This window comes from Halichoeres trimaculatus, unplaced genomic scaffold, assembly GCF_033239565.1.
Source record: "Halichoeres trimaculatus isolate MK-OKI-2021-1 unplaced genomic scaffold, fHalTri1.1 fHalTri1_scaffold_3, whole genome shotgun sequence".
Lineage (NCBI taxonomy): Eukaryota > Metazoa > Chordata > Actinopteri > Labriformes > Labridae > Halichoeres > Halichoeres trimaculatus.
The window spans coordinates 36,544,282-36,570,766 of NW_027437181.1; the positions used below are offsets into that span (position 1 = coordinate 36,544,282).

At 41.6% G+C, this 26,485-nt stretch overlaps 1 protein-coding gene across 3 annotated transcripts in view; it reads right to left on the reverse strand.

The window, feature by feature from the left end:
• The window catches only part of phkb (phosphorylase kinase, beta), a 194,855-nt gene that overhangs the window by 101,449 nt on the left and 66,921 nt on the right, over positions 1 to 26,485 (reverse strand). For all 3 annotated transcript variants that reach the window (XM_074666021.1, XM_074666020.1, XM_074666019.1), the window contains 6 exons: positions 25,647 to 25,742; positions 18,586 to 18,783; positions 9,448 to 9,505; positions 5,353 to 5,430; positions 2,909 to 3,067; positions 2,456 to 2,550 (listed from right to left, as the gene is read on the reverse strand). In XM_074666021.1, the coding sequence (XP_074522122.1) occupies positions 2,456 to 2,550; positions 2,909 to 3,067; positions 5,353 to 5,430; positions 9,448 to 9,505; positions 18,586 to 18,783; positions 25,647 to 25,742 (684 nt within the window). The remainder of the gene's footprint in view (positions 1 to 2,455; positions 2,551 to 2,908; positions 3,068 to 5,352; positions 5,431 to 9,447; positions 9,506 to 18,585; positions 18,784 to 25,646; positions 25,743 to 26,485) is intronic.

Consider the following 26,485-nt stretch of genomic DNA (forward strand, 5'->3'; position numbering starts at 1 on the left):
ACAGCTTAGCCCGTGTTTTAGCCTTTAGCCTTGGCACTATCACTCTCCAGTTTAGCTTTCTTCTGCTCTTTTGTTCTTTTTCTTTCTGGCAGTTGGACTCCTGTGTCCACCGTCACTACAAAATTAGACACAGAAATCGTTTTCAGCAGAGAAAAACACTCATCTCTCTCCTCACTACTAAACTTAATCAGCCAGCGTGGTGTTGTTGTAGAGACTTAGGACGCGGTCATACTGGCCAATCGTGCTGTTCCTAAGCAGGCTTCAGCCCTAAAGCATGTTTGGAATGGCCAGTGTGACTGCAACTGTGCCGTGCTTGGGCACGCTTCGGAGAGGTGGGCTTTGGCACGGTTTACTTCATGCACGAGGACAAGCACGCAGACAGCGCGTACGAGCCATTACATATGATCGCCACAAGCACAACTCTCTACAATCATTTTAAACAAAGCTGGTTGTTAGAGGGCTGTGTTGGACGAAAACAACTCACTATAAGTCTAAAAGTCTCTAAAGTTGTAGCAGTGCTCTCTGTGTCTCATTGTGCTGACTGATGAGATCGCGCTTCATGTAAACAGATGTTTCACGATGACGGAGGCAGGCCATGTGCGTATGACACCAGCTAAAGTCTGGTTCATATAGGGGTAGTGTGACCGCTGGCCGTACTCTCCAGCTGGGGAACAGCGCTGTGGGGGGGCAATCGTGCCTAAGCACGGCACAGTTTGGATGGCCAGTGTGACTGCGCTCTTAGACGTGCCATACATCAATCTGCTCCTGCCCCACGTAATCCGGAAGATGAGAAGTAGCATTTCAAAACAACCTACATTGGCACTGGCGATATTTTTGTTAAGTTTGGATTACAATCAGGCATATATATATAGAAGGGAGACTTTTTCAAGATCAGTTAGAAATTCCCCACAGCCCCTTTAACTACCTAACATACACTGAACATTAAGCACCGTACTCCAGGCACGGTACAGTAAATGTAAGGAATACAGTATGACTGTGTGGTTTTGAGTGTAATAGTCCAAAGTGAAAAAGATGTTATCTTAAGTCAGAGCATTTCAGACCTAAACAGTTCAATGTTACTCTACAGAAACAAGTGATGCACACTCGTGCTGTGAGGTGTTCATGTTACCATGTTAGAAACACTGTGGTCACAACCTGTAGAAAACACAAGTATCTCATGTTTCACTCACCTTTTAGCTTTCCTTAGCAACTAATGCATGATATACTTTGTTTGCACTTCACCCTGATTATATTTCTCACACAGGACTTTGTCTTCATACAGACTGTTTCCAAAGATGTCTTTTCAAGGTTTACTACATCTGCTCAGTTTTGTTCACCAAAGGAACATGTGTGGTGATGTAAGGTCTGAGAATGTTTTCACCTTCTGTTGGCTAGCAGGGTGTGGAAAATGATGCTTGATGTATAGAAAGGAAATTCACTGTAAAGCAATGTAAGGCCTAGAATTGTCCCAGTATGGGATTAATCTGAATTATTTCTGATTAAGTTTCATCCAAGAAAATGATTAAATTTATGAGAAAAGTAAAGTAATTTCAGTTAAATCATGAACTGTCGGAAACAACGGCTCAGTCTCAGTGATGTCACCCACTGGTTTCTGAAGAGGCGATGTGCAGTTTATAGATGAAGGCTGTCATTGTATAAAACTGACCACTTCAGAAAGCAGCAGGGGCAGTCACAGCCCTGGTAATGCAGAACTATAAGCTTCCCATGCAAAAGAGAGCAAAACTCTTTTTTCCTACAAGGTTGTTAACATTGTGCTGTAGAATTTAAACATCTCAAAGGAGGTCTGATGAGGTTTCATTGACTTTTAGAGTCTTAAGTGAACACTTTTTCACTTTATAACAGGTCTGGTCATTCTTTCGGGAGCTGAAGGTCTCTTTTTGTGAAGCACTTGGGGCTGCATGCTTGAAAGTATGAGAGGTGCAGTATACATTAAGATAGGTTGAGCTAACTGGACCAAAGTCTTAATAGTTCAAAATAATACATGAAATCATGTTTCAGAAGCATTTAAGAAACAAAGCTCTATTACTAATGTAAATGTACAAGTTGCTGTTTGTAATCCTGAATTTTATTTTTAAAATATCCAACTCACTAAGGCTAAATAACCACAGAGAAAACATACTGCTTCTTCATGTTGAGTGGGCAGTCCACTCTGTGCCCACTCTGACTCTACAGCACAAAGCACTTAGCACTACTTAACTCTCCAAATGACAGGGTCGGGGGTTCATTATATGCACCATGTGCATGTTGTCACCGCTAAAGGCCAAAAAGCACTTCAGCTTGGACGGGTCATGTTTATAAGGGTGAGATGGGACACTTAAACTACTAGTTGCACTCAGAGTAAGTGTCTGTGGTTCACATGTGTTTTAAAGACAATGCACTGTGATCTAAGAGTTGGAAGCTCAAATTAGAGACAAGAGATGACGCCACAGCTCACCTGGTTAGAGTATCTCATGCTGACGTTGCGTTGATCCTGGCGAGGCACATAGCGATGGATGGGATCGATGTCCTTAGGGCTGATCAGCTCATCCACTGCAGTCACACACACACACATGTATATTACATTATGATGCACATACACACACTTCCATAAACAAGTCTTCAGTAAGAAGCACATCTTTCATTCACACATGACTCAAAGGCTGAGTCAGTGACCTTGGACTCATGTTAGTGTAGTACATCAAAACATACAGAAGAATATCACTGAAATAAAGAATGAAAAACTGTGAGTCAGAAAACGTGCTGACAGAGAAGACGTACCATGGTTTAATTGACTCAATCGATCGTGTCTTTAAGGTCACAGAAGCTATGCACTAAAGCAGAGCTGATGTCTGAGATAAGAATAGCATGAATGAGAACCCACCACACAAACAAAGGCGTAGACGCTTACCCAGCAGCTTTGCGATGTTGAACAGCGCCTGACCCCACAGGAAGAGCATCCCATCACGGCCTGAGTTGCTCGGGAAACGTTTCTGGCTTCCATGCTTGCTCTGCTCCGCCTCCATAAAGTCAGCTGGCACGTAGTAGTATTTGGGGATCACAGCATGGCCTTCAGAGAGATCAGGACTGTGAGCATTTTGTGTGACTCTTGACAAAATCCAGCCTGTGCTGTGCTCTCTTTGTCAAAGAAGCTAAACTAGAGCCAGAACACAGGAGGAAGTTTCAATATGTGTCATAGCAAAACAAATTTAAAAATGATAACCTTCATATTCAGCATGGATACACAGTCAGTACAGGCTTATGTATCAACTGCATTGGTTCAAACTAGATTTCATAAAAATATGTAATGGACTGGAATACATTTTTAAAGGAGGTACAGCACACACAGCACAGAAGAAACTGCATATTCTTTAACCCCAAGCATTTTCACAGTTTTACCAGAACAGCTGCACAATAGGCACCAGCTGCTGGCAAACCACTTAAAAGAAAATCTAGATTGCTTCCATGGTCTTTAGAAACAAAGTAGATGCTGACAGCCTAAGGAAACCATTTCTGCTATCTCAGCAAAAAAACATGAGAGACTTGCTCTTAAAGTCAGTAGCTGCAGCAAACTATTGAAATCACTGTGGACAATGACTAAAGGGTTTTGTCTTAGTATTGCTCTCCCGCCCTGCTTGTTCCAGGTTTGGCCTCCTTTAGCCATCAGAGCTGCCTTGGTTCTTGGTGTCAAGGTTCAATAAGGTGCCAGAAACATCCCTCTGAGATTTGTCTCCATATTGACACAATAGCATCTCACAGTTGCTATGGGCTGAACATCCATGATGAGAACCTCCCGTTCCACCATATCCCAAAGGTGCTCTATTGGATTGAGATCTGGGGACTGTGGAGGACATTTGAGTACAGGGAACTCATTGTCATGTTGAAGAAACCAGTCTGAGATGATTCCAGCTTTATGACATAGAGTGTTATCCTGCTGGAAGTAGCCATCAGAAGATGGGTACACTGTGCTCATAAAGGGATGGACATGGTCAGCAACACTACTCAGGTAGGCTGTGGACTTTAAACCATGCTCAGTTGGTACTAAGGGTCCAAAGTGAGCCAAGAAAGTCCCCTGAAGACATGGTCTTCTGCAGACCCTGGCTGTAACTGTTGTCTTTCAATCATCTCGAACCAGTCTGTCCATCCTCCACTGACCTCTGGCATCAACAACCATGTCACGTTCAAAGTCCCTCAAATAGCCTTTCTTCTCCATTCTGATGCTCAGTTTGAACTTCAGCAGCTCGTCTTTACCATGTCTACCTATCTAAATGCACTAAACTGCAGCAATGTCATTGGCTAATTATACATTTGTGTTAACAAGCAGCTGAACAGGTGAACCCAACAAGGTGAGTGTAAATTTCACTCTTTTACTGACCATAAGCAAAAAGAAAAGTACAATGAAATAAAGTAAAAGCACTTGTCAGGTCAAATAAACAGTGACTGTTCCTCACTGTGTCTCAGCCTGATTTGCAGTACTTGTCCTGTGACAGTAAAAATCTCTTTTATATTTACCTGGCTGTAAAAATCAATATGAACCTAACCTATTCCAAACAACAAATACAAACTCAAAACGAGACGCCGCTGTAAGTGGCGTTGCGCGTTAACCAGAGCACAGCAGCGCGACCCCCAGAGGTGCTCCCTCGATGTGTCCATTCATCATCAGAACAATGGTTGGCGATGGCTTCTGAGAGGTCGGATTAACTTGCAGCAGAGCCTACAATAGCAGCTTCTGACTACAGCAGATTTTTAGTGGATGAAGACTTTTCTGTGCTATTAATGTTACACTGGAAATAATACATTGGTGTTATCCTTTCAAACCCAGCCAATTAGCCACAGGAGTTTTGTTAATTCATTCCTACGCAGCACAAAGGCACTGTGAAGACATCAGGGGTACCTTAAGTCAGCTCTGTCTCACATCATTATCCTTTCTACACTCCAATTATTCCTGATCTCTTCTGAACCCACCAATATAATCTCAAATCTCTTGACACCCCTCTCATTTGACTGTCTCTGCTCACAGCAACGAGTGCAGGTGGATACAGGAGCCAGCCTCCAAGTTCGGCAGGGAAGACTGAGCTCACTTGAACGCAACGCCCCTGTGAGGCTCGGTCACAGCATGTGGTGTGTGAATACGGATGATGTGATTTAATAAGAGAAACTTTCTCATTGCTCATGGGAGTTAAAGCAGAGGGTAAGAAGATCCAAAACGAACCATTTTCATATGCCCAGTCAGAAAAAAGTAAAGTAAATGTGTGTGTGTGTGTGTGTGTGTGTGTGTGTGTGTGTGTGTGTGTGTGTGTGTGTGTGTGTGTGTGTGTGAATATGTGTGTGTGTATCAGATCAGTAATTACTCACCCTCATAAGACTGGAAGACAATGGGTTCAAGGAGGTCCTGGTATTCTTTGACCTGAGCTTTATTCCCCCTGAACACTCCTGCAACAAAAAAAGCACACACTCACTTTAACACATAGACACACACACGCACACTTACACAAATTACACAAATTAAAAAAAACTGAAGAAAACATTTCAATCGTGTCCATTTAATACTGTGTACATCCTCTATATATTTATGTTTCCTCATCCTTGTGTGCTTGTGTGCCGTACATTGCTGAATCTCTATGTCCCGCCTAAACCCTGATCCCTAACAGACTTAGGTGAGATCATCTGGAAAGAGGGCATGAGTCTGCAAGGGCTCAAAACAGTATAACTCAGATTGGAACTGCTTTGCCAATTCACATAACCTACATGTCATCATTAGAAATGATAAATTAACAATTATTTTATCAAAATAATCCAAAATTCTACCAATACAACCCTCCAGTCAAAACAGCTTATCCACAAAACTGAAAGAAATATGAATTTGAAAAATCTTAATATATAAGCCTAATAGAAAGGCACTGCAGTATGTGTGAAGACATAAATATTTGGGCTGGATTAAGGCTGTTTTAAATTGTTCTTTTCCTAAGAGCCAGGCAGACTTTTATTTCTGAAGCATTCACATGGGTTTTAATTTCTGCGTTTCTTGTTTTTCGCCCCTCTAACATTTCCTTGTTACACGTTTGTTCACCCCCTGCTGTGTTTGTGGGCTTCCCCTGGGAACCCCATATTTCTATGGTTTTACTTCACATTGCAACGGACTGTGGGTAATTCCCTCACGCTAAGGCTGCAAACATGCAGACTTAGCGAGAGGGAATTACTGCATCGTTATTATGCATTCTGGAAAGAGTGCATTAAGGGCTCAAAAAGTCAGCGCAAGAGCCCTCATGCACTTTACAGTTTAACATTGCAACAGCCAAGCTCATTATTTTTCGGAACAGGTTCGATTGTTGCATTTTGTCCCATTTGCCCAGCTTGTTTCCAGGGTACTTTGACTACTCAGAGATGCAGTGTGCTGAAAATGTGTCCGAAAACAAAGAACAAAACAAAACAAAACAAAAAAAAAACAGGCTCAGTGTGCAAACTGCAAAGGCCTTAAAACACTTACAGGATACGCATGTTCACACTGTTTTGGGCATTTTAGCCTTAAAGCCTTAAACACCACTTCTAAAAGTCCTCCATTCATCTTCTACCTCTTTATGGATCCACAGCTCCTTCAACCACATCTTCCTATCTCTATCTCCATCCTATCTCTCTGGCCGCACTCAGTTCATTCAGCTTAAATCATTCACGTCCCATCCACTCCCAGTCACCACAGGTGTGCCCCAGGGCTCTGTCCTGGGGCCCCTGCTCTTCATCATTTACATTCTTCCCCTTGGCCACATCCTCTGTAAACACAACATACAGTTTCACTGCCATGCCGACGACACCCAGCTCTACATCTCCACTGAACCTGATTCCCTCCCACTATCCTCCCTCGCTAACTGTCTCCTCGAAATAAAGTCCTGGTTCACCGTCAACTTCCTCAAACTGAACAGTGATAAAACAGAAATGTTACTTATTGGCACTAGCTCTAGCTCTACTACCTCTGTGCGCCTCAGCACCATGGGGGGGGGGGGGGGGGGGGGGCATTGAGCCGCTTGGCTCCCCTGTTATGGAACTCACTCCCCCCTGACCTCCGCAACACTGACTCCATACCACTCTTTAAAACAAGACTCAAAACTCATCTCTTCAAACTTGCATACTCCCTCGGATAATTTGCACTGTCTTTGTTTTGTATGTCTCTTTTTAAACTTGCTTTTACGCCTGCTTTTAATGCACTTTTATTGATACTTCATGTGCTCTTTGACTGTGACTCATGTAAGGTGACCTTGAGTGCTATGAAAGGCGCCCTGAAATAAAAAGAATTATTATTATCTTCTTTTACTAACACTTCTATCCCCTGCACTTTTAAATAATTAAACTTTATTTAAACATTATCACAATGTGAATAGAGATTGGAAAAATCTGCTCTCTCACTCAAAGTCATGCAGCTGCTTCTTCTTTCTGCAGCTGGAGCTGGACCCCTCCTCTATGTTCATCTATAGTTACAAACACATTAGATGTTTGACTTGCTTTCTGTCTCTCCTACAGTGTTACTCCTCTCTTCTACATCGTCCACTACAATTAGATGCAAATGACATATTATGCAAATCAGGTAATATGTCGTCTAGTGACTTCTGTGGCAGCTAATAGCAATATTTCTTACTGAGGAGTTGGCAACACTGCATCAAGAGTTGGAGAGATTCTCTCTGCCTCAAGCAGTCGGGGAGACAGTGCAGTAAGAAGAGGAGATCTTGCTGGCTTTGTGAACCCTATATGGTGTAATCCCAGACATGTTATTGTAAAGCATTCTGTCTTCACATGTAAAACTGTTTGTGGTGGGATTACAGCCATACTAGCAAGTACCACAGGAGTGTTTACACGCCAGAGCTGTGGCAGTTTATCCCTCCATCAGCTGCAGTGCGCAACACAAGTGACGTCATACAGCCTGTGGTCGTGAGCCTGCAGACCCAACATCCAAGCAGCTTTCATACTGATCAGAGGGGATTTTAATCATGTCCCCCCTTCTGAGAACACGACTGAAGGGAATAAAACCCTGGACCTGCTGTGTGCCTCCCTTCTTCCAGATTGAGACCACATTCTGATTCACCTGAAAACCTCCAACAGCCCACTGGTGGAACAGCAGAAAGTATGCACCATGGTGGTCAAAGTATAGTCAAGGGATGCAGAAATGGCCCTTTAGGAATGCCTTCAATGTCACAGACTGGGAGTTGTTTACACAGGACCATAGTTACAACACTGAAGGTCTCTCCTGCATCACTACTTCCTCTTCTGTGAGGACACCACTGTCCCAATCCAAGCAACCACTGCTTCCCAAACAATAAACCTTGGTTGAATAAGGATACTAAAGCTCTTCTGAACTGGAAGATGAGGGACCTTCATGTCCAAGAATCAGGAGGAGCTCAGAGCGGTCCAACAGCAGCTGAAAAAGAAACTGAGAGCAGATAAAAACATCTACAGGGAGAGGACTGAGGCCGAGGTGGGACAAAACAGTCCCAACTTCAGTCCCCATTCACACCTCTGCTGGTGACTCCACTCGTCGACCTGTCAGTCACTTTTCTTCCTCACCCACACTGCTGCTCAGTCTCTCACCCTCCTTCACCTCAAGCCAGGTGCAGGAGGAGCTCCCCAAACTCCACATGAATCGAGCCACTGAGCCAGACAACATCAGCCCTGGAGTCCTCAGGGTCTGAGCTAGGCAGCTGGCTTGTGGTCTTTCAGCACCTCCATAGTCTCCCTTTGAGGTTGATGATCATGACCAAGCTGTGAGGACTTCCTGCATCGTCTCAGTACCCAAGACAGGACATCCCACACAGCCTTCTGTTACAAGCCATTAGGGCCCCAATGACACCCACATCAAAAAGCCCATTTTTAACCAGAGTGAAGTGGACACCTGAGATGCTGCAGTGTTATTGATTTTCAGCATGAGAAGTTTCCTTTTGATGAAACTCAACAGTAATCTGAATCTATTTAGACTGCCAACTATGAAAGAAAATGTCAAACTGTCCTCCAACTGTGAGGCCCAAAGCATGAGGTGAACCTTCTGTGAAGCTATCAAAGTCCCTGAAGTATTTATGTTCTGCACAGTAAAATGCTTCATTTCAGCATTTCATATGGGGTCTTTATGATTTTACCACAGTGTTCCCTGTTTGTGCTTTTTCAGCTGTGAAATGATCTCATACAGAAGAGTTAGAGAAAATACATCACAAAACTGTTTGTGTGTCCAAAATCATTAGCCGATGAAAAACTGACAGAAGCTGGGATTAAAAAGTCACATTTTGAAGGTTCTTTCTGGAGATTTATCATATTTTCAGACCATGCTTTTTGCTTAGAAATAAAACAGTTTACACCTCTATGTGGGAACACAAAACTACAATTTACTTCTGAAGCGCATCACGTCTGTCCTGTGTCTTGACCATAAACCACTTGAGGCATCAAAACAGAAGCTTTGGATGGAACAAGACTTACCATCAATCATCATGTAGATGAAAAACATGGGGAACTCGCACTCGATGCCATCAAACAGCTGCAGAGAGAGAGAGGGAGAAGGAATTATTGCTTTTTCACATCAGAGGAGAAGACAGACGCAGTATTGCTGATTGCTGAAGTTCAGAGCCACTGAATATGGATCTATGAGGCACAAAGAGAAGTTATAAAGGACATGACGCTGAGATTGAAAACTCAAAGGACAGCAGGAACCAACAGACTTTACTTTCAGGGCCATTCTGGCCATTTTTAGTTTTGCTATGAGGACGACATTAAAGACGTCATTAAGTTTTTCATTAAGGGTAGAATGTAAGAAGTACGCAAGAAGAGTTGGGTGGGCAAACACTCAAAGCAATGAATCAGCTGTTCTGTCAGAAACCCAGTGAGTGGACTGAATCCAAACAATCTAAATTCAAATAAATGTACAGAAACTGCAGACCTCTGCAGCAAAGGCCCAGGCTGAGTCAGAGAGGATTCAAACCATAAACAGTCAAATATCTCTCATCCACTCAGAAAGGAAATGGATCGGTCGTCTGTGTTCGTGCAGATTTAGATGAAAAATCACAACAACAGAGATCCATTATCACCTTACCCTCCAGTAGAGTCAGCATTTGCTCTTATCACGAACAGTGAAAAAAAAAAAACTGTAATGACGTAACCTGGATTAATCCCAGAAATGAGGTTTAGGAATATTTTGGTGACTTCATCCTTCATCACTGATTTGAAATGAGCATCAAATCTTGATACTCACAGCTGACCTGCTACTGGACGTGATGGTGCTTCAAAACAGAGATCCTTAAAGGTACCTATTTACCATCAGCATAAAGACTCATTTTCAAAAGTTCTGTCTTTTCTATACTTTTATCAGAGAGGACAGGACACCAGATGGAGCAGAAACCTGGTGGAAAGCAAACAGTGACTTGCAGGGTAGAGGCTGTAGGTTGGATTGTAACCCTGGCCACCTGCTCAAGGGCTAACCTTGAGGGGTATGGGGTGTGCTACCTAAACCACTATGCCATACCTGCACACAAAGACTTGCTATTTGTTTAATCATCAAGTTATCTTTATAAAGATATTCCTAAAGAGTTTGCACACACTGAAAAATTCCAGCAGTTTGTGAAAGCTGAAATGTTGCTTTTACAGCCAATGTGTGATTTTTATGGAAATGTCACTCAAGCATTTAGGGAAGCCTGTGAATACACACAGAGGAGCAGATGGATAAAAGGAAAGCACAGAAAAACTGAGCTGAGTTTTTCCAAAACTGCCAAAAACAGGATCCTCCCAGGTTATAAAACCACCACTGAGGTTTAATATGATAACAGAAGCTGTCTTATAATTTGACTCATCCTGTAAATTTTCACACATATTAGATTTCTGATTTCCAAAAAGTAAAGGACATAACCATCAAATTTTAATCCAAGAGCGGCTTGAAATATTTCCCTTCATAAGTAATGGAAACAGAAAATAAACATCTAATCTGGTGTCCGATAAACCTGTAGCTATTCATACAGCTAATAAGTTACTTTATCACATTCAAAGCTCATAAATATTACATTATATTGAAATGCTGTTTGCGGCTGACTGGACATTTCCACTGGACGTTTTTAATGCACTCTGAAGCAGCTCTGTCTGATAGTGAGTGAGGAGCTCGCTATCAGACTCAACCATCACAAAATACATCACAGCTCCTGAATCCAGCATCCAGGTATTTCTCACATCACCAGGCAAAGCAAAAACTTTTCAATGGCAGACTTCATAATTATCTGTTTCTTATTTGTAATGATAATAATAATAATACATTTTATTTATATACTGCTTTCTTAGAACTCAAAGACACTTTACATATGTTAAAATCAATACAAGCAAGGGACAGGAATCAAACAGAACAAAACAACAGTGCAACCACAAATTAAAAGCCAATTTAAAAAAGTGAGTTTTTAACAGAGATTTGAATGTTGAGGAGTCAGAGCAGTTTTGGATCTGAGTGGTGAGTAAGTTCCAGAGGGTGAGGGAGGCTATGGAAAATGCTCTGTCCCCCCAGGTTTGGTGCTTGGTTCTGTGAGTGGGAGACAGGAGGTTGGCGTGTGAAGAACGAAGGCTACAGGAAGGAATGTGATGGTGGAGGAGGTCAGTGAGGTAGGAAGGGGCCTGATGGTGGAGCGCTTTGTGGATGATGAGGAGAATTTTAAACTGTATACGGACGGGGACAGGAAGCCAATGAAGATGTCAGAGGATGGGGGTGATGTGGTCACGGGTGCAGGTGAGGAGGCGTGTAGCAGAGTTTTGAATGTACTAAGTTTATGGAGGACTTTGGATGATGTACCATAAAGGATGCTGTTACAGCAGTTAAAGCGTGATGTGATTCAGATTCAGATTCAGATTCAATTTTATTAGTGTCCCCAGAAGGCAAATTGGGTTGCAGCGGGATGCACAAAAAACACACAAGACATGAAATTACAGTATAAAAATAAATCTATATAACATACACACAGACAATATCACTGAGCTATCTGCCAGCACACGCCAGTCATCATAAAAATAATGCCAAAATAGTACTAAAAAATATTAAAATGTAGATTCTGGGCACACAGTGACCATCAAAGTGCACAAATGTATAGCAAGACACACAGTGTCCAGTAAGTACAGTGTCTCGAAGAGTGCTTAGGTGCCAGTAAGATCAACAATAACATCGCTTGGGTAGCAGACACAAACTAAGATCAATTCTTCTCTCAGCCTCATTCAATTCTTGAATGGAGACAGGAACAAATGAGTGTTTGTACCTGTTTTTAGTAGCTCGTGGGACACACAGACGCAGACCAGAGGGAAGAAGTCTGTACTCAGAGTTAAGTGGGTGAGCATCGTCAGATCGAATAGACAGAGCTTTCAAGAGCACCTGTCTGTTTAAGATGTGATTTAGGCTGTCCAGCTGGACATCTGCTACTTTAGATGCCACCTTTACAATTTTCCCGAGGGAATTCTTATCCTTGGTACAGAGGTTACTGTACCAACAGATAATAGAAAAGGTGAGGAGAGACTCAATGTAAGCACAGTAAAACATTTTCATCAGGGTCTTACGAATGCATGACCAGGTGTTTCAGCAGCAGAGAAAGAGAGCAATTGATGGAGGCGGGCTATGTTTCTAAGATGGAAAAAGGCTGTTTTGGTGAGCTGACATGATGGTGAAAAGAAAGGCTGCGGTCAAAATGATTCCAAGGTAACAGATGTGATGTGAGGGAGATAGCAAGGAGTTATTGAAAGTGAGACTGAAATTCTGGATGAGATTGGTGAGGGAGTGGTGCATCCATGTTTTTATGTCAGCAAGGCAGTTAATGATTGTGGAGTGTGTGTCAGTGGTTATGGATTTGGTGGAAATGTGAAGCTGTATGTCATCTGCATAATAATGAAAATTAAGGCCGTGTTGATGGATGATGTCACCAAGGGGGAGCAAATACAGTGGGGGAAATAAGTATTGCACGCATCAACTTTTTTCTCATCACATTTATTTCCAAAGCTGCAATTCAAATGAAATTTGTACCAGACATTGGTATTAACTCAAATAATCCACACATAAAAAGAAATCAGAACATTCAGGTCCATAAATAATGATTATGTGGAATTAAGTGCAATAACACAGGAAAAAAGTATTGAACACACCATGGAAAGGCTGTATACTTTGGCAAGGAAATGTGCCATACCACCTGAAATCTGTAAGTAATTATTACTTGAACTTCCAATTAGTGCAAACCAACATCAGCTGGGCTACAGCAAATTGATGGTCCTATAAAAAAGTTTGTTTTTTCACCAAGCAGTAAATACCACACACCTCATGATGGGTAAAGGCAAAGAGCTCTCTGAAGACATTCACAACCTGATTGTTGCTCAGCATCAGAATGGAACTGGTTACAGACTTATATCAAAGCACCTGAATATTCCAGTCAGCACCGTTGGGGCCATTATTCGCAAGTGGAAGAAGCACCACCTTACCATCAACAGGCCACACACAGGAGCTCCTTGCAAGATTTCTGACCAGGGAGTCAGAGAGATTGTCAGAAGAGTACTCAACAAGCCAAGGACCACCCTGAAAGTGCTCCAGAAAGACTTGGAGGCAGCAGGCACAATTGTTACAGAGAAAACAATAAGCAATGCACTCCACCGCCATGGCCTCTATGGGCGCTCTGCCCGCAAGACTCCATTCCTCAAGAAAAGGCATGTTGAAGCTGGTTTAAAGTTTGCTAAACAGCATCTTGACAGTCCTGTAGAATACTGGGAGAATGGTGTCTGGTCAGATGAGACTAAAATTGAACTTTTGGGTTGTCATACTACATACTATGTTTGGAGGAGAAATGGCTCTGCACATCAGCCAAATAACACTACACCAACAGTGAAGTTTGGAGGTGGAAGCATCATGGCATGGGGTTGTTTCTCATCTCATGGTGTTGGCAAACTTCATATAATTGACGGAGCAATGAATGGAGCCATGTATGGGGAAATTCTTGATATGAATCTGCTGCCATCCACCAGGATGATGAAGATGAGACGTGGCTGGACCTTCCAGCAGGACAACGATCCAAAGCACACGGCAAAGTTGACTCTCAAATGATTTCAAAAATAGAAAATCAATCTGTTAGAATGGCCTTGTCAATCACCTGACTTAAATCCAATTGAACATTTGTGGAAAGAACTAAAGAAAAGGGTTGACCAGAGGGCACCAAAGAATATTTAAAGACAGTCTGTGCAGAGGAATGGGCCAAAATCACACCTGAGCAGTGTGGGCGATTAGTTAAAACATACAAGAAGTGTCTGGAAGCTGTCATTGCAAACAAAGGCTTCTCCACTAGGAATTAGATGGGTCTCAGTTAGCATGTTCAATACACGTTTTCCTGTGTTATTGTATTTAATTCTGCATTACCGTCATTTATTGACCTGAACGTTGTGATTTCTTTTCATGTGTGGATTATCTGAGTTAATACCAATGTCTGGTAGAAATTTTGTTTGAATTGCATCTTTGGAAATAAATGTGATGAGAAAAAAGTTGACGCGTTCAATACTTATTTTCCCCACTGTATATGATGGACAGAAGAGGGACAAGCACCGAGCCCTGAGGGGACGCTTTGAGCCAGAGGTACAGTGTCAGAAGAGCAGTTCTTGATGTAAATAAACTGTTGATGGTCAGCAAGGAACCATTTCAGCAAGGACAGTGCAGTTCCAGTGATGTTGATGGTATGTTCCAGGTGGTAGAGCAGAATAGCGTGGTTTATTGAATCAAATGCAGTGATGAGGTCAAGGAGGATAAGAATGTTTAGGTTGCCAGAATCAGAGGACAAGAGAAAGTCATTTGTGATTTGTGTAGGGCTGTTTCTGTGTGGTGCTGGGGACGGAAGCCGGATTGAAATGATTCAACATGTGAGATTTCTTAAACCTTCAGTCTAAATGATACTTTATGTCTTTAAAAGCAAGAATTTATGCTTTCATTAAACACTGTAACCGCTCTGCATGGATGCACGTTTGGTGTCGCTTTACAGGCCATGACTGACCGACTGATTGGTCAATCTGAATGAGTAACTGACGAGTAGAGGCGTGACAGTGTGACAGTCTGCCTGTTTACAGTCAGCTGAACTCAGACAAACAGGAGCCAGCATGTGGCAGCGGTTGGAGAGAATTTTCCAGAACAAATGCTCGAACTGACACGAGCACCATCACTTGCAGGATTATGCTCAGAATCTTACTGAGCCAGAAATCCTATTATAGATCGCACACAGAATGGAAGTGCGACACGTACAGACCACACGTCTTCAAGCCTTCATAAGTCATTTGGTTAGAAGTCACAAGTTGAAGAGACAGCCAAGTGAATCACGGCCTTATTCACTACAGTTACTCTATTGTCATGCACTAGTGTCATATTGTGCTCTCCTAAACAGCATCTACACACTATAATATTCTTACTCTTTATACTCTTTTCTTTTTTTACAGAACGACCTTTTCTTCTCAGCAAAACAAGGTCAGCTTGTAAAAAGATCAAACAAGCTGCTGATTTTTGTTGGTCCCTTTAAAATCCATCATTACAAAGAAAAAAAAAGTGTGTGTGTGTGTATGTGTGTTTTAGCCTGACTATCTATAAAATGTCATTAGCCCCCACTATCTTTTTCCCTCATCTCTTTCAATAATCTCCACACTGATTGAAGATAACAGAGATTACATCCGAATGCATTAACAAATGGCTGTTAGAGCTGGCACACACAAACTCAACTGGAGCTGCGTTCACTATCACTAAGCAGAGCATAACATCTGTGGGCCTGAACGCGCTCCTTCAAACGGTTAATGTCTGCTCTCTGTGATTACACAGGTATGCATGACTCCAAACTGTGTGTTTCAGCAAAGATCAGAAGCAATTTAGTAGCGATCAGGAGGTGAGGGAGGGATGAAAGAGAGCAAAGTGAAAACGAAGAAGGTGTGTGAAGTGATACAGAGGTAGAGGAGGAGGGGGAAATAGAGAGCTTAGGCAGTCACCCAGTGAGGCCTGAGCTTTTTGGCCTGTTGAGGCTGTAAACATGCAGGGCTCCCTGGGGTTTTGTGCTTGAGCAGCTCGACTGATTGGTAAAACTGTCTATCACACAGGCTGCTGCTTCCTGTCAATGGTAAACAGACAGGGAGCACAGATGTCTGCGCAGTGAATTCTCTCTCAAGCACCAAAAACAGCTTCACTCCATGTCTTCTGACAGCAGAGCAGCTCCACCTGAGACTGCTTTTTCTCCACCCTGAGCTCACACTATGTCCGACACTCCCTGGGCATTTCACACCTCTGTGTGCTCACTTATCACTCAAACGGCTCAATATCCTGCAGATAAACTGGGGGCTCCCCTGACAGCTTCTAGTCGTCAGTTGAGGCCAATTATGCTATTGCTTGCAATGACACACTCTCTTGTTATCTCAGTAGTGACTCTAAAAATGCAAACTGTGTATATTATCATCCCTCAGGATGTGTCATTAAAAATACACACCAGCACATATAGCAGCACATATCTCAGACTATTTCTGAAAAAGACTTAAAACACATTTGATTATCTGTACAAATGAGCTTCAAACATGAGACCTAATGGTAATTACCTGGTTTTTGCAACCAGCCCTGAGAGGAACTACAGTATTTCTACTTTTTCCCTAAAGGGCTTCACTATTATTCCAAAACAGGAGAGGGCACTGGGTGGACTTTGTGCTAACACTACAAGAAACATATTTTATTTTTGTTTATTTTATATTTTTCTATGTTTTATCCAGTGCAGCAAAACCAAATCAACTTCATTGCAGCAAACAAACAAACAAGCAGGGGAGAAAGCAAAAGCTTTTATGGACTCTTTCTGAAGGAACCTAGCTTGAAACCAGTGAGTTTTTGATATCTCCTAAAGTAATTTTTGGAAGCACTTTAAAGTAGATGAGTGAATAAATGAATAAGTAATTTTAATTCAGTAAGCAGCTGAAATCACAATCATTCAATCATTACAACAAAAAACAAAAAATGAAATCAGCTGAGTGAAGCGTTTCAGCTGAAGCAGAGCTTAAAGACATCAAATCCTTGTTTTATTTCTGTATGTCAGCCAAAAAAAACAAAAAACACACACACACACAAAAAAAAAGATTTTGGGAAAAACAATAATCAGAAATTTGGGAACATAGGGCTGTGGGAACAAAGGCACCCTCCCGTGAAGACTATCCGGGAAAGCTGGTGTTTTTCCAGGATTAAGACTACAGACAAGGTACTGCATTTGTGTGAAACAGAACAACAGTCATACGACTCACAGCCTGTTCTTCTGGGACATGTTGGTACCACGTAACGTTAGAGAATCCTGGTTTTGTCCTACCAGAGCTCATCTACCAACTCCAACCTTACCAACACTTGGACAGGAAAAAAGGGAAATAGAATTTAGAAATCACCTGTTTTGGCTCTGATTACCTCATTTTAAGTTGTTGATTAAGACTTTTTCAAGATCACTTAAAACGTCCTCACAGGGACTGAAAATCCTTTTGGACAAAAAAATACAAGAGTCTAAATCTTAAATCCAAAGCAAAAGTTAGGGGTCATTCTCGCAAGTTAACATATTTCTTTAAGCTCTGAGTCTTCTCCTTTTCTTATCTGTTTGTCAAGGTGATTTCATCAGTAAGCCCTAAACCCATTCTCTAGATCTTGGATGCTCTTATTTAGTCCCAAACAAACTTTGCAGATCAAAATCAGTTTCAATGGCTCCCCCATCAGGGTGCACGCCGCACACTGTCCTGTCCTTCACCTGTCTGTGGAAGTGAGGATCCCCTCTGTCTGTGTCAGTGCACCTGGACACAACATACACAGAGTATGAATTCTGATAGTTTTTACAAATATATACTTCCATGTTGTTTTTGATGAACGATCATGATACAGACATGGATTATTTAACACTGAATGTGCTAGTCAAAGGTGTTTTTAAGATATAACAGTTGAATAGTTAAGCTCTAATACTGATGAAAAACAGGTAACTGCTGCATTTTTATTAATGCTTAAATGCAGATTCATTCTTGACTTACTGCTGGGGAAAAAGTTTAATTCACTGCTGTGTATTATGACCTCTTGGCAGAGTTTCTTCTCATAGATCTGTGTTTTTATGACCAGAAGTATTTGCTGATGTAGGCACACATTTATTACTGTTGGACTATGAAAGGCAAATTGCAGCAAGAGCCATCAAGACTTATGAATCTTTTCTGGCTTTGGTGTCTTTCACAGTAAATTGTCTGCATGCTGGTAGAGCTGAGTGCATGACAGAGCAGAGAGAGAACCAAGAAACTAATGCTGTTTGCTAATTCTTAGCTTTAGAGTCTCTATTTGGTTTAGCTTAAGTCATTGCCCCATGCGTGCCCTCTGTGACACATCATGTTGGTCTGTTTTAAGCACCAAAGCTCCACCTTTCTGAGATTAATGACACAGAAAAGATCAGCCAAAGGTGATCTTATTTCAAAGAGGGTGCACTGTCATAGTCACACTAATGTTTCAGTCACCATGACCAGAAAATCATGTATTTAGAAATTTAGAGATTTTTAATGATATAAAGCATTAATCCAGTGTTTATTTTTCTTTTTGGGGACATTATCTGCACCTACCTTCATTTCAGCAGGTTTGTAGTACCGCCGGTTCTTGTCCTCATTGGCTGTGCGGTAGCCATCACGGAGAAAGCGCTTGAAGCCATATTTGCCTCTCAGTTTGCGCACAATCTTGTCCAGTGTCTGACTGTAGAGGGCGTCATCATCCACTGCAAAAGCAGGGTAGCTGATGGTTGGGAGCAACGCTGCATCTGTGTTCTGCCAGGTGGACAAGAGTCAGTTTGAATAAACCAATAAACTAACACTGTCCTCAGTTTAATACAAAGTTGCTCTTTGGATTTGTTCTTAATCATTGACAAAAAAAGTATGTATGTTTGTATGACACTGGTTCAACTAACATATGTTGAAAGTCAATTAAACCCTAACCACAGACACACACTCACAACGTTTCATCAGGTACACCTGCTCCACTGCTCGTCAGCATAAACATCTAATCAGCCGATCACGTTACCTTTTCAGGAAAGTTGCTCAGCAGCTAACAACAGAACAATCAGTATTCTTCCACTGCTGAGCAAGCTGATAAAAAAGTTGTTCTTGTACAAATACTGCAGTATCTCCTACCCAGTGAGTTAAATGATCATGGGAATAAAGCTGATCACTTTACTTACACTGCTCTGACACACATGACAGACAGATGGTTGACCTGCATTGATAATAAAATGAAGGATGGAACTTTATTTCTTGACTTCAGTGCAGCATTTGACGTCGACCATCAGCTATTATGAAAAAAGTAAACGTCATATGGTTTCAGTCCATCAGCAGTCAGTTGGATGAACAGACATTTGTCTGATAAGCTGCAGTATGTGTTCTTTAATGGGAGTCCTTCCCTCAATAATTACAGTGCAGAGTGGAGGGGGGAGTTGCCTTGGGCCATTACTTTGCTTACATTTTTTACAAATGATTTTTTACAAATGAACTTTTTATTTTTCACCAGCTACCTTGATTCAATTAAGAAAAAAAGTACACTTCAATCTAAACTACAGTCAGTGGCTGAATGGGTGGGCGAAACTAAACTCAAAGCATTTAGTTCAAATCTAGACATACTGCTACAGTCACAGTCAGCTAGGCTTATCACTTAAAAGCTCATTCATTGATCAGGTTAAAGAGGCACTTGTGCTTGGCATCACACTTGATGGGCAGCTGACATGGGGGCACATTAATAGGATTGTCAACAGAATGGGTGATGGGTTATCCTCCATCAAACAATGTTCTCCCTTTCTTACCCCTCCTATCAGAGTGCTGGTGACACAGGCATTAATTATATCTCATCTTGACTACTGTTCACCAGTCTGGTCAGGGGCAGCCAAAACAAATCTTCCTAAGCTTTAAAAAGCACGAAGTAAAGCTGCAAGTCTTAATTCAGCATGTCCATCAGGTGTGAGGCTGACACAGAGACTATGCATCAGGCTGTCATGGCTCAGGGTGTACAAGAGGTTAGCATGTAACCTGGCACATTTCTTCAGGAACATTCTTTATAGATCAAGTTGTCTGCACTTTCAAATAAAAAATGTCAGAGATCAACATGGTTTTAGGACCAGGCAGGCTTCTCATGGTCATATACTTAACCCAGGACAAATGCAGTGTGCAGATCTGTAATGTACAGAGCCATGACAATGTGGAATAATGTACCAGTTATAATTGTTCAGGTCATTTTTTCAGTAAATCCAGTCTTAAAAATAACTGTAATTAATAAATATTGATGGATTATAACTGCAATACATGTTGTAAATGCTGATACTTTTATTTCATATTAAACTATGTATATCTTACAGAATATTTTTTGTGCTTGTGTTATTGTGTAGTTCACCTTGTATATTTTGTTCTTGTATGTAGCTCATAGTTACTTGTGTTTCGTGTGTGTTTTGTGTATATTCTGTGTTGTATGTTTGCTGTTTGTGGACCCTGGGAAGAGTAGCTGCTTCAGTAGCAGCTAATGGGACTCTGATGAAATTAAGAATAAAGAATGAAATGGCAGCAACTCAGGAAACAGAGGCCACAATTCACACAGACTCACCAAATCTGGACGATAGAAGACTGAAAACCTTTGCCTGGTCTGACGAGTCTGGATTTCTGCTCCACATTCGGATGGTGGAGTCAACAACATGAAAGCATGGATCCATCCTGCCTTGTATCAACGGTTCAGGCTGCTGGTGGTGGTGTAATGGTGTGGGGGATATTTTCTTGGCTCACTTTGGGCCCCTTAGTACCAACTGAGCATGGTTTAAAGTCCACAGCCTACCTGAGTATTGTTGCTGACCATGTCCATCCCTTTATGAGCACAGTGTACCCATCTTCTGATGGCTACTTCCAGCAGGATAACGCTCCATGTCATAAAGCTGGAATCAACTCAGACTGGTGTCTTCAACATGACAATGAGTTCCCTGTACTCTAATAGCCTCCACAGTCCCCAGATCTCAATCCAATAGAGCACCTTTGGGATGTGGTGGAACAGGAGATTTTCATCATGGATGTTCAGCCAACAAATCTACAGCAACTGCGTGATGCTGACATGAAAATATGGAGGAAAACATTTCCAAGGAAGGTTTCAGCTCCTTGATGAATCTGTGACACCAAGAATGAGGGCAGTCCTGTAGGAAAAAGGGGGTCTACAACAATACACCTAAGAGGCTCATATATCAGGCAGGTGTGTATTCTTTGTCAAAACTCCTGGTGATGACTAAAACACCACAGCAGCATTATTTAAAATCAAGGTTTGTCTGACTAAATTTCAATTAGAACAATCATTCTGAATGAATATTGTTATTAAGCTTGACCAACTGTTAGGACTAGGCATCTAATTCCCCTTTTGCATTTTTGTTGGGTTAACTCTATTAAGCAAATAATAGCTATTAGAGCTTAGCCAAACTGCAAATGGCTGATAATGTTTTATTTTTATCAACAGACTGCAGAGCTCTGAGTGTGGCTGCTCATGGAGAGTCAATCCTGTGCTTTGTAATAGTCCTGTGAGGAAGACTGATCAAAGACCCATCAAATTTAGATCTTTGGGGCTGTACGTTATGTATGTGCTGAAGTCAGATCAAGAGGAAAGTGTTGCAGGGAAGATGGTTTGATATGTGGTGTAAGCTAAAATAATGAACCCCATCGTCTAATTAAGGGCTTTGAGTGTCGACTCTAATGTGGATGTATCTCTCCTTTTATTTTATTTTTTTAAATTATATTTTATAATGTTTATTTTATTATATTTATTTTTTGTATTTTTACAAATTTTATATAATTTTATTTTATATTCATAAAACGGCTGTGATCTGATGCAAAATTGTGATTTGACTTGATGCAATTTATGTTTAACTTGTAAAGTTGAATAGTGTCAATCTCCCCAAGGTTAGCACTTTAATATAAAATACAGTGTTCAAGACAGAGCAGTGAAGGGATCGTGCACCTATGTAATATCTTTTAATGAAGTGTTGGATACTGAGACTGTATTTCAGCTTTCTTGTAAACCCATGAAGGTTTGTGTTCAAGACAAGAGAACAAAGTCTGTTAAATCAACGCTGAACACAAAACCATGCTTCCTTGGGACCTGATGTAAATGCAAACTGTGAGATGTAGTCATCACAGCTTCAGGTACTGTATTTTGATCCTTTTTTGTTTTGTTTTGAGTCCACATAGGTGTCTGCTGCTTTGTCGCGTTCAGCCTCCTCTTACTCTCTGACTTCTTGCTTCAGCTCCAATCTACATGTTAACATCCTCAGCAGCTGCGGCTGAAATGGGCCATCAGCTTGCAGAGCACATTCACTGCAGGTATTGAATGTGTCCAGAATTGTATATTGGATTCTAATCTCCTGCCAAAGTGTAAGAGATACAGATTTTATATTGATATTTTAGTTATCTTGACATTTTGCTGCAGCCTGTCAGCCTCTCTCCCTCCCTCCTGCGCTCCATCTTTCCTCCACTCACACAGCTATAATGCCACGCTGCTCGTTTAATTACACTCATTTTCTCGCAAGCTGATGGCGGCTATTCAGTACACAGGGGGAGAGATGTGATCATTTAAGTGTCTGCAAGCTCTGGAGCAGAGGGAAGGGAATGATTTTCCTCCTTCTTTCCCTGCATGTACCACTTTTTCTCTTTTTTTTTCCTCCTCTTTTCAGCTTCACCTCCCACCAGCTCTGCAGCTGCCTCTCACTTTCCATTTCACTTTCGTCTTTTCATTTTAAAGCTGGATCCTCAAAAGCACAGGTATGGGTCTTTTATCGACTCCACCTTGAGAGAAATACATTGTTGACTTGTAGATATCCAAACACATTTTGGATCGTTTGTTTAATGTGTAAAGATTATCCTTTCAAGCCTCTGAAAGAAGAAATCCTCGTGGTGTAGGAAACAAGACAGTGGGTGTGTGAAAAATATCAGTAATATGACTCAATTCAAACTAAATAATGACATTTAAAGTCAACATGACTGGTTTTAGGTTTGTAGCAGAAGTGGTTGAGCTTGGATATACAGAATATTAATCATCTAGGGATGCATTCAGATTTTATCTACATAATATTCTGCCTTTACCTTTAGTTGTCTGCAGAGTGCAGAAGAATCTAGAAAGCAATTTGTTTTCTGCCATCGTGCATAGCAACCATAACCTTGCTTCCTTTTTGCTGCTGCTGATGAATCCATATTCAGATTATCTTAACAATTTTTTGAATAGATAGACTAGACATCAGTTACAAAAACAGCAGCCCCGATTAATAACAGTGAAGTCTTCATGGAGCGTTTTCCTGCTGGAAGTAGCCATTAGAAGATGGGTACACTGTGCTCATAAAGGGATGGACATGGTGAGCAACAATACTCAGGTAGGCTGTGGCGTCTTAACGATGCTCAGTTGGTACGAAGGGGCCCAAAGTGAGCCAAGAAAATCTCAGCAGCCTGAGGCGTTGATTCAAGGCAGGATGGATCCATGCCTTCATGTTGTTTCCTCCAAATTCTGAGCCTACCATCTGAGCGTGGAGCAGAAATCCAGACTAATGAGACCAGACAAATATGGCTGGGTGATTATGGCAAAAATCAAAACCACAATGAATTGATCCTTCTACCTCGATTCCAGTTAATGTCGGATTATCTCACTCTCAACTCAGTGTATCCTGTATAGTTTGTATAGTTTTAAAACAAGTAACTGAAATTAACCAGCACAGATGAACAATTAAGGGTCATTCATTGAAACAATAGAAATGAAAACACACATCAGCTAGAATGGAGATGTCTTGTGAAAAAAAATCCTAAAAAAAGGAAAAAAAACAAACAAACAATAAAAATGTATTTTTTGCAAGCAAAGAAAATAATTCTAATACTGTGGTTTTAATCTAGAAAATAACTTTTGCTGTCAGCTCTGTGTTTGAGTTTCCCCTCATGATGCTTCTGTTCCTGGATTTGTCCAATATGGGTCGATCAAGCTATGCTGAGTCTGTTCTCATTCTGACTAAGCTGTTTACATGCATCTTAATAGTCTGATCTTGTGCTGACTAAGCTCATAGTCTGATTTCCTAAGCTGCATGTAAACGTAGTGTATGTAGCGGACAGGATGGGACAGTGTCACGTGGCTACTTCTGCTGCTGTTTTTCTGTCAGCCTTCACTCTTTGCGATACCTGGCTGCCTCTCGTGTAACTACACAAGTAGTGTATTGTCAGGGGGTATTAGTAGAGAGAGAACCACAAGGGAAGAAAAATCAAAATAATCAGCACAGCAGCTTTGCGTTGGTTCAAAGCTCCAAATGTCAATTTCAATTATTTTTACGTTAATCGCCCAGCCTTACAAATATTTTTCAGTCTCCTGTGGTCCAGTTTTGGTGTTGCTGTGTGAATTGTAGCCTCAGTTTCCTGTTCTTAGCTGACAGGAGGGTCACCCGGTGTGGTCTTCTGCTGCTGTAGCCCATCTGCCTCAAGGTTGGACGTGTTGTGTGTTCAGAGATGCTCTTCTGCAGACCTCGGTTGTAACCAGTGGTTATTTGAGTTACTGTTGTCTTTCTATCAGCTCCAACCAGTCTGTCCATTCTCCTCTGACCTCTGGCATCAACAAGACATTTTCGCCCTCAGAACTACCGCTCATTTGATAACAATAATAAGTCTCTTAATTAGGGATAAACCCATTATCAGCCAGGCCGATTATCAGGGCCGATATTTGGCATTTTGAGGAATATCGGCATCTGCCTTATTTTAAAATCTGACAGCCGATAAGAAACAAACTTGAAACTGCATTGTTGCGGCTCTGATGCAGCCGCTCCGCTGTCTGCAGTCACTGCTCAGTCCCCAACACTGTCCCACCCACAGCACCATCTGACTGGTTACAAGCAGAGCCATGGCTTAGGTAACAGCCAATCAGCAGCGCAGTTATTACAGTTATTGCAGTTATTGCAGTTACATTGAAATTTTGGAAAACTTAGTTTACTGTCGAAAACTTTGGCTTTTTATTATTTTAAGTTTTCATTTAACTTGGTAAAACATGCTGCTAAGCCTGGGAGCTGTTTAATGAACTCATGCTTAAAGGTATTTGAATGAAGTTAAGTGTTGGAGTTTGTATCGTTCAAAATTTTGACACTAATATTTGCACTTTAACTGCAAATGAATATGGGCTTCAAACATTGGTTATCGACCTCCTTGACTACAAATAATCTGTATCCTATCGGCTTGGAAAAATCCATATATGTCCATCTCTACTCTTAATTCACCTTTCTCCTTCATTCTGAAGCTCAATTTGAACTTCAGCAGCTCGTCTTCTCCATGTCTGCATGACTAAATAAGCTGCTTCTGTGTGATTGGCTGATTAGGTATTTGAGTTAAAAAGTTGTACTAGAATAAGACATTAACATTTGCTTTGATTTCAGTTTCTCTGTGTGTGAAGGGTAGAGATAATACATGCAGCTGCTCCTCTGTTGGGAAAGGGAAGCAGGCTGCATCGCTCTATGGCTTTGTGAACATTTTCCTAAAAGCTGTCACAGGTCATTAGTTCAGAGCCAAATATGCATTCTAACATCTTTCACCATCCAAGGCTTTCAAAATATGCAAGGGTTTTGTTCTTTTTGAGTGCTTTCAGTGGCTGCTCAGACTTGACTCACATGAGAGCGAGACTCTCGTGGCAGCAGGGAGCACAGAGTCTGTCTGTTCCTGTTGTGGGCGTCCAGGTCCACAAATATCACCGACCACGAGCAGCCCTGCAGAGAAAAACATACGCAGACACTGTCACCTGTCAGGGCTGAACTACTCACCTTGCACATATACAACGACAGAACAGCTTCTCATTCTGCATGCAAACACACACAAGACAATGCACCACAGGCACCTCCATCATGTAACTGCAAACACATTTGACAACAAAATGACTAAAACAACTTAAGGTCCACTTTAAAGCCCCCGCCGTCACACCTCCGCTCTTCAAAACACACTTCACGACTGTAGAGCGAGGTAGGTATTTTTGGGTTGTACATGCTTTTGAAGCACGACGTGGGAGTGCTCCAACAACAGTTTCAAAAGTCATCCTCTCACTTTAAAAGTACCTGTGTGCAAAAATGTGCTTCGACTACAATGCAACCCGTTTATCCAGTGCACTTAAACGCCTCATGGAGAGGAGAGGGAGGCTTTCACTTCACAAGGGGAGGGATCAAACCTTTTTGCTGGCTCTAAAAAGCAGGTCCAGTGCACTTCATCCATCCATCAGAGCTTACATAAAGCCGACAGAGTCACTACGGAAAACCCACTAAGCAGTTTCTAATGTAAGACAAATGCATTATGTATGAACATCGCCAGAGTCCTTTTTTTTCCTCAAAAACAGATCCGTCTGGGGCTTTTAGTCAAATCAGCAAGCTTTTCGACGGCCATTTGCATAGTGCAGTGGATTGCTGGCCACCAATGTATGCAGCTGTGCGACGTGTCTGTGAAATGGTTCTGTGAGGGAAAC